Source organism: Acomys minous (assembly GCF_964271855.1).
Source record: "Acomys minous genome assembly, chromosome: 18".
Classification (NCBI taxonomy): Eukaryota; Metazoa; Chordata; class Mammalia; order Rodentia; family Muridae; genus Acomys; species Acomys minous.
Window position 1 is genome coordinate 31,589,279 of NC_140501.1, and position 9,387 is coordinate 31,598,665.

At 37.6% G+C, this 9,387-nt stretch overlaps 1 protein-coding gene across 1 annotated transcript; it reads right to left on the reverse strand.

Annotated features, from left to right (window-relative positions):
• Positions 1-522: 522 nt before the first annotated feature.
• Positions 523-1,574, reverse strand: LOC311588954 (BTB/POZ domain-containing protein KCTD1-like). The gene has a single exon (XM_084767095.1). The coding sequence runs from the start codon at positions 1,359-1,361 to the stop codon at positions 588-590; it is 774 nt and encodes a 257-aa protein (XP_084623221.1). The 5' UTR covers positions 1,362-1,574; the 3' UTR covers positions 523-587.
• Between the last annotated feature and the right edge of the window lie 7,813 nt (positions 1,575-9,387).

Here is a 9,387-nt window from a genome sequence, read left to right on the forward strand (position 1 = left end):
CCGGGCAGTGTGCTCTTGAGCGGTTCTCTGAATTCCCTCCTGGTCCCTTGCTGATCAAACACGAAACCTCCACTTGCAAAGAAACACCAGCCAAGGTGTCTTGTTTGTTTAAAAACAAAAGAAAAGAGAGGATGAAGGAAAAGAAACAATGGATGGATGTTGGCAATTGAAACTGTAAGAAGACTCTGCCGTCTCTGCTCATGGCTTATTTACTGGACAGAGACCTCAGAGGCCCAGGACAGGCATGGTCACTACAGCCCCCACTGTTTCTCTCTCCCTGCCTCTCTCTCTCTCTCTCTCTCCTCTCTCTCTCTCTCTTTCTCTCTCTCTCTCTCTCTCTCTCTCTCTCTCTCTCTCTCTCTCTCTGCATTTCCTACCTTTTGACATATATATATTTACATCCTGAGGATATCATGATCCCAATTTTCCCCATACGAATGCAGGTGTGATTTCTAGTGGATATAAATATCTTTTATTCAATTTTAGGTTCAGAGCTTGGATTACGGTCCCAGCTGCACACAAATGTCCCTTTTCTCGTATTGTTATTGGTTGCGTGTGTTTTCTTTTTTCATAAGAAATATGTCTGTTTAGTCCAGTGGCTCCTGTTTTATCCAGATGACTGAAGGTACTCGTGGTGTCCGCCTCAGTTCCCGCCGGAGGACGTATTCACTGAACTGGGACGAGTCCACTCCTCCCCCACTGGAACCCACAATTTCAAATCCTCTTTGCTGCAACCGCTCTAGGACCTGGACTGAGTTGAGGTGACAGTAGCCGTTTAGAGGAAACCTGATGACGTGCGTTGGGTCGTGATTCCAGCCTGCATTGATGGCGTTGCACATCACATCGCCGATCTCTGGAAACACTTCTTCTATCAAGGACTTGTCCCCACTGAGCGTGATCCTTTCTCTGAGGTCGGGGGCCACACGTACCAAGAGGCACTTTAAGGGCCGTGAAAAACGGCCAGTCTCTCTGTCCTGCTTCCATCGTTCCATCTCCAACAACATCGGCTGAAGTTGAAAATATTTTGCCTCTTCATATAACAAAGTATAGTCCTTGAAATCATCGGGAATCAGGAGTTTTGACGTTCGTAGGAAATTCAAGATATAACTGAACATCTGCCCGTCTCGGTCGATGAAGTAGTACTGCTTGAGGCTGTCCAGAACAATGGGCTCCAGACCGTTAAAAAGCCTTCCAATTCTTGACTCGGGGTATTTGGTGAGGGTGGCCAGGCTGCTGGTGTACATATGGCCGCCCACATCAATGTGGACAGGTGCATTGGATTTGGTGAGCTGCGCTGGAGTTGGAACGCCTTGATTGTTCAGTGGCGATGCTGGGGGTCTAGTGATCAGAGGTCTCCACATATTGGGCCAACTTCCCTTTGGCGGAGCCTCCGCGCGGGCCCAGGCAGGCGCGAGGGAGGGCTGGCGGGAGGGCAGGGCAGTGTCGCTTCTCTAAGTATTGCCGGAGGAGCAGTGCCCACTCCACCACACCCTCATTGCCCCACTGATCAGGGGGATCCTGGCTGCTGTTGCAGTGAGCCGGCCGCGGGTGCTGCTGCGAGGAGCGGGTGTCCGGGACCACCCGGAGCATGCAGGTTAATCTGAATCAACTCTTAAAGAGTGTGCCTTTCTGAACTTCAAATTGTTCCGAAGATTTTCTACATCAAGTCCACTAACAAAAACATCTTAAGCCAACTTCACTAACAATCTACATCTCTAAAAGATTTTCATGCAACTCATAGATTTTGAGGAATGTGTTGATCACAAAGGCAACAAGCAGAGTGATACTCCATAACAGCCTGAAGTCTTCACTGTAATAGTCCTCCGGCCTCGGCCTCTCTGAAGGACACTCACTGTGTTTGAGCTAACCAGTGGGAGGTATTGCATGAGTTGTAAAACTGTTTTGCTGTTTCTCTTGCATGGCCTCCAACATGAAAACATAGACTGATCAAGGTAATGCTGTCCCAGATAGATACTCTAGAAAGAATACAGTGAAAAGGGTAGTGTTTTCATAAGGGAGAAGAAGCAATGGTAAATCAGTAAAGTGAGGTTGGAGGAGAAAAATGCTGAGTATAGAAAGTTTTATTGTAGAGAAAGCATGTGGGAACAGGGTGGGGTGCAAAGAGATGAGCTTTGGAGGGATTAATAAATACATGGGATCCATGAGGAAGCCACATGGTAAACTACCACGTCTAGTAATCTACAACACAGTGGCATTTGAAAGATGATAATCCTCAAGTCTAGGCAATTCCTGTTTTAAATTTAATGTGTTTATTGCCAGCAGATCCTTTCTAAGTTGTTGTTGTTAATGGAGACACAAGAGGTTGTGAAAACAATGCTGATTGTTTCTCTTCCTGTTGGTTTCCCACAGGAGCTAGTGGGTAAGAGTGTAATCATAAAGACACCATAATTCTTGGATCTAAAATGTACAGAAATCAAGCTGGAACTGTGCTTTGAAATTTCTCCCTGTTGTTTAGCTTTTCAGATTGACAAATGATACAATGCAGGCTGCTGAAGGAGTAAACATTCTTACATATCTCAAATCTTTCAACTTCGCTAACTACATTTCCACTGTCAGTGTAGGTATAACAATTGTTTCAATAGAAATACAACTATTATGACAATAACCTACTTTGATTATATATGAGGATCACTCTGTAAGAGGGAATGCATAGTATTAGAAAAAAGGTGAAAAACTACTACTTAGAAGGCCTTGGGCGTTAAAAGGAAACCTACTATTGAGGTCCTGCTAAATTGACATGGCATCAAAACCTTCTAAATATATAAATAAAGTATGGGAAATTGATTTATAAGGGACAAAGTAGTTATGCAAATGTGGAAAGTGTTGTGTGGCACTGCTCCTGAGGACATAAGAAAAACATCTACTTAGCCCAGATATGGAACTGATGAAAAAAATCAAAATAAGGATACACCCAAAGTTTAATATAGTGGACCAATAATTTATAGGGTTACTTATGAAAATATAGTTGAAAGATTCAAACCATAAAAGAAATAATCCAAAGACAGCCACATTAATGTAGCCCATCCCAGAATGGGTGAAGGCTCATGAAATCTGTAAACCTGGAACTCACTGCCAACTTGCACCAGATCAACATTACTATCTCTTTCAGGCAGCTCAGTTGGTCTCTTCTTCAAGGTAGCTTGACTTGTCTGAAAGTGCCTTTAAGCAGTTCCATCTACTTATATATGGCTTGGGAATGAATGAGGCTATTGTACCTGATCATTTTTGGAGACTTTTTCCTTAATTATATATATTTATGGTACAGAACAGTGTGTCTATTTAATACACATCTTTTGGTGAAAAGTCTTTAACACTGGGAATATTTCCTTTCAAAAGAAGCATAATGTATCTCAGGATATTATCCACTAATTTTGAGTAACTGGCATATTTGAAATATGTTGTAGTTTTATGCATAATGCTTAGAGAAATAGACATATGAAAAGATTTCTGAAGCTTAAGATTGCTCGTTAAATGTAGCATAGTATCACAGAAAAATGGTTAGCAAGCAATACGAATTATGAAAGGAAGATTACCTTCTCGAAAAGAAAGTGAAAGTGAATGCTGGTGGATGATGCTTTGATCTGCAACCAAGGATTTATAGTGAAAGAATGTCTCTAAGATTAATGATTACATTTATACTCTACTAAAATAATGCAATATTGTATTATTCAACAGAATAAAATTATATATATATATATGTATGTATGTATGAGAAGCTAAACATATTTTGAGTTCCCACAGTGTATATTTATTATTAGATATCCAGAACTTTATTTCTAAAAGGTTCAATTATTCATTTAACAAATATAACTTTAATGCTTAATATTTAAACATTAAATTTAATAATAAATACTATGTACATTTGCTTTTTGTCATACAATTTGCATGTTTGTATGATTGCTCAAGAACTGATACGTTTTTCATCCTTTGTTTCTTCAAGAGACATTTATTAACTCGTAGAATGAACTATTATTTGCACCATGAACTCACAAAACATTAAGAATATTTTCAGGTGTATTCGTACATTAGAGATGTCAAAATATTTCAGAGCTTGAAACATTTAAGCTTTAAATACAAGTTAATTGTTATTTAAATTTACTTTTAAAATTTATTCACTTTCTGTGCTAATCATGTCTGCCTCCCTAGTCTCCTCTTAGTCCCACTTTCTCTCCTTCTTCCCCCTTATCCCCCCTCTCCTAGCACTCAGAAAGGGGGAGTGGCGCTTCCCTACCATCTGACCTACCTTATCAAGTGTCCTTGGGACTCCCTGCATCATTTTCCTTTTTGGCCTGACAAGCCCTCCTTACCAAGGAGAAGTGATGGAATAGCAGACAACAGACTTTAGCAGACACACCATGCTCCCTTTACTAGAGGACACAGGTCTGGGGGCCTACATCCTCTCCATGCATGGTCATTGGTTGATGCATCAGTCTCTGGAAGCCCCCCTGGGCCTAGATTTGTTAGCACTGTTGGTCTTCTTGTGGAGCTCCTGTGTCCTCTGGGTCTTTCTATTCCCAGACTCTTCTATAAGAATCCCTGCCCTCGGTTCAAAGTTTGGCAATGCTGGGTGGAATTTATCAGAGAACATCTATGGTAGGCACCCATACTCTTCACTCTCTTCAAGAGCTTCCGCTGTCTAATCTATTTGCCTTTCTGAATAAGAATTTAGAATCTCCCTAGGATCCTCCTTGTACCTTATCTTCTTAAGGTCTGTGGATGGTAGCATGGCTATCCTGTATTATGTGATTATTATCTGCTTATAACTTAGTATATACTATGTGTGTCCTTCTTGGTCTGGGTTACCTCACTCACTTAGGATGATCTTTTCCAGCTCCATCCATTTGCCTGCAAATTTCATGATGTCCGTGTATTTAATAGTTGAGTAGTACTCTACTGTGTAAATGTACTTCAATTTCTTTATTCATTCTTCGGTTGAGTGACATTTGGGCTCTTTGTAGTTTCTGGTTATTATGAATAACGGCACCATGAACACCATTAAGTACATGTCCTTGTTGTATTGTGCAGAATCTTTTGAGTATATGGCCAATAGTTGTATAGCTGAGTCTTGAGGTAGAGCTGGCCTAAGTTTTCTAAGAAAGTGCCAGGTGAATTCCAAAGTGGTTATACAAATTTGCACGCCCATCAACAGTGAAGGAGTGTTCTGCTTTCTATTCAATAGCATACTAGTCACTTGATTTTAGAAAAGAATCTCCTCACCAGTATCTGTCTCCAGTCTCCTCTTCTCTATCTATCTGTGTCTGTCTGTCTGTATATATATATATATATATATATATATATATATATATATATATATGTGTGTGTGTGTGTGTGTGTGTGTGTGTGTGTGTGTGTGTGTGTGTACATATTCTCCCAAATGTGTATGCCTGTATAATGTATATGATGTGTGAATGTTTGAACATTTCCAAGGAATATGTGGTATGTGTGTGTGTGTATGTGTGTATGCCTGTAGTGTCCATCTCAGGCAACTTCCTAAATCACCACCTTATACTATGACACAGGTTCTCTCACAGTAGGCAGTGCTGTGGAGTGCTCTATGCCTTTAACAGTACCCTTAGTTACAGGTCTTTTTGTTCCACATGCTTTCACAACAGCCATTTTCATTCAATGAGTTATCACCCAACTCATGGACAGGTTATTTAACTGTTTTCAAACAAATGTTTTTTTTTCCCAAAATATGAATAGTACAAGAACAAGTATAATAGTACTTAAGTTAAATGTTTATTTTATTATATTCTGATTTTATATTCACAGCTCAGTCTTCTGAATTACATAACCAGCAGAGTAAGTTTTCCTTTACACCTTTAATTCTAAGGATTTTTAAAAATAGAATGTGACAATTTCATTGTCTTGAAATTATAATATGTTTACATCATTTTTATTTCCTTTCCTCCATACAAAATCCTCTACTTACCCAATCCTTCTACTCTTTCAAATTTATGTATATACACTCTGCTACTTCTACATATGTCAGTGCAACTCGTTCAGTGTGTATAACATGACTTGAATAATCAGTTAGAGGCTTTTCCCTAAAGAGAGTGATTTCTCCTGCTCTCAATATCTCCAAGTACCTTCCAGTTCCTTCTCTAAGTGTAAGGCATTAATTCAGATATTCTAGGGAGATGAGGATGAAAATTTCTATACAGAGTTGTTTAAATGTTTTGATCTCTACTATATCCTTAAAACCATATGTTTATACATAAAACAAGAGAAATACTTTCAAGCTGTTTGTGTTCAATTTCTATTTCACCTTTGAGATTATGTAATTTAATTACCACATATCTCTTCCCTCTCCTCTCTACAAAATATCCTTTATATTGCTCTCATTCTGTCAAATTCATGGCCTAATTTTTCACTAGTTGTTAGCCAGTGCATATGTATGCATAAATATACATGTATATATGCACGGATATGTCTGAATATATCCTATTCCTTCCGTTTACTGCAACTTGCATGTATGTTTTCAGGGCTGACCAGTTGATACTGGGCAGTCAGTTGTTACGTTATTCCATGAGGAAGACCACCTCTCCATTCCCAGCCTTCCCCAACTAACAATAATTCTTTGTGATATATGGACTTGTGGGTTCTTCACTGTCAGTTTGACATGTCCTTTGATATCCTAATTGTTCAATTTACATTTGGAAAGTCATGCTGGTGAGACTTCATGAGTGTAGCTCCTGCTGTTATTTGGATATAGTCAATATGTAATCTTAGGAATAATTTCGATTTTATATGTAAAGTATCTCATAATTTTACACATTATCATACATTGATCCTTTCAAAAGGTGATGAAGTCAGTTGGTTATTGGTCTAATGTGAAAAGTACCTCTATCAAAGTGTATTAAAACATATTTTGGAAGATGTATATTGGAGATACACTTAAAACAGTACAATAAGTAATGATGACAACAGAAGAAATAATCTTCTTCAGAAAGAGCACACCAATTGTTTATCAGTACCAAATTGTTAGCCCTAATTTTTTACATACACACAAATATCTCAACACATACTGATCAGATTATAGTTAAAAATATATTTATAAATAATATTGTTATATAACAGCAACTTAAAGAAGAAAAACATATTTGCAAAGATCAAGGAGGGGTATATAGAAGAGATTAGATACAGGAAAAGGAAGAAAAACAATGTAATTATATTATAATAATAAAAATAAATGAAAATTAAAAATAGTTTGATGTAAAAACTTGAAACCAACGTATTTCCTTAGACAACAAGATTTAAAGAAAAACAAGGAAAAACTCTTACCACACACTTCTCATTTTTGTAAGACATAAAAACTTTGCTAGGTTTCAAAAATGTGTATAGAGAGCTAGCTAGAAAATTATTTTAGTTTATCATATCATGGTCATATCACTTACTAATCTAATTTTATCACAAGAATATGTGTCCCGCATTTAACAAATAGATGCTATTCTACAGAAAGAAAAGGTAGAATAGATAAGATCTTTAAATCCCTCAGTGACCTAAAGTCTATGGCATTTAAAGATGTTTTTATTTTTATTTTTTGTTTTTGTTTTGTTTTGTTTTGTTTTTTGAGACAGGGTTTCTCTGTGTAGCCTTGGCTGTCCTGGACTCGCTTTGTAGACCAGGCTGGCCTCGAACTCACAGTGATCCTCCTGCCTCTGCCTCCCGAGTTCTGGGATTAAAGGTGTGCACCACCACGCCTGGCTTAAAGATGTTTTTATTGTTTTAAAGAATGATTGGCAATGAGACAGGTTAACCCCTGGCAACACCTGCCTACCTCAAAGATGATGACGAGCATATAAGATCCTCTGTATAGAGATGGCTTCAAATAGGGCAAACAAGCCACTGAGTAAATGTCCTAATTTCTACCATAGACAGAATTCTGCCTAAAAATGGTCAAGCTTGGATGAAGGCAGAGTTAGCAGCCAAATTCTGCCAAGATAAGTAAGCAAGTCTTCAATGGCTCCTGCCTCACAAATAGGTCTGTCAGATATATTGGACCTGAAATGATGTTCCAATATTATAGAGAGTTTTGGGTGACTGTTCAGGCAGCAAACTCTCTCTGTCATCTTCTCATTTGGGAAGCTGCTAAACTGAACTGAGGTAATTTTATTCCTTCTCAAGTCTCTGATGGGTTTGAAGACCAGATAGTTTAGTTTTACAATTAAGTGTAGTTGTTTTAGGGGTTAGGGTGTTTTTAGATCTTGATAGATGTTTTAACCTGATAATGATGAGGTATGATAGGTATTGATTTACATTCAGAATGTAGATGTACCAATATAGGAAACATGTTTTCTACAAGGCTGGCAAATACAAAGAGCCAAAACACTATGAATGTATCATAATTCCTGATTGTTTCATGGTTCTTCTTGCTGTAGGTAGTTTATTGTGTATAATTGTTATAATATGAATGAATATATAAAAATGAATGAAATTTTAAAAAAAGAAAAAGAAAAGAAAACTACTACATGAAAGGGATGCATACTTAGTCAACAAATTTTTCACGCCTAAAATAAAACATGCAAAAAGTTAAACTTTAATTGGAAAAAAATGTCTTTCAGATAAAAGGAAAGGAAATACAAGTACAGAACAACATTATGTGTATGGCTTTTCCTGGTAGCCACTGCCGAAAAAGCACTAACATGATTACAGTAACATGTAATAATAAGCATTCATTAGTTCTCAGTGGGTATATGCTGCAAAGGTCTTGTCATTTTCTTGGCAGTCTTGTCTGGGTAAATTTCCCCTCAACCTATAATAAGTGGAACAGCACTGCTGATCCATCCAGGCCTATGTGCGGGATGAAATGGCTCTACTCTATATCTCTCTTGGTTATATCAAGATTGGGTGAGGCGTGTAATTCTCAGAGCTACAGAGAATAGAAGTGAGAAATTATGAACCCATAGCCCATCAACACTCAGACTTGGCAGGTTCACTGTCATGGCTGTCAACATGTCATATGTTAGTTCAGCAAGGAAAGGATTTCTGGGAAGTAAGAGAAGTTGCTCTAGTATATAGCCAAACTGCTGGAGCATATATCAAACAGAAGTCATTAGGAAAGGTTTTATCCTGGTTATTAACGAATAATATAATCTGAGATAAATGACATTCAATCTCAAAGTGACATAGACTCTCGTGAAAATATTTTTAAATGAAATATTTTAACAGTAATAATAATAATCTCTATGACAAAAACTACCTATCATAATGTATGGTGTACAATATAGTAAAGAATGATTGTATATAAATTTATTTTTATATTATAACTATATCTTATTCATTAACATATTATGTTACCTCAACACAATATGACCTATAGAATTTGGGAATATGTATATGATCTTTATGTATATATTACATAGA

Bases quoted from the DNA above. Each gene is read 5' to 3' on its own strand.
- LOC311588954 (XM_084767095.1), bottom strand. From the start codon at position 1,361: ATGTGGAGACCTCTGATCACTAGACCCCCAGCATCGCCACTGAACAAT.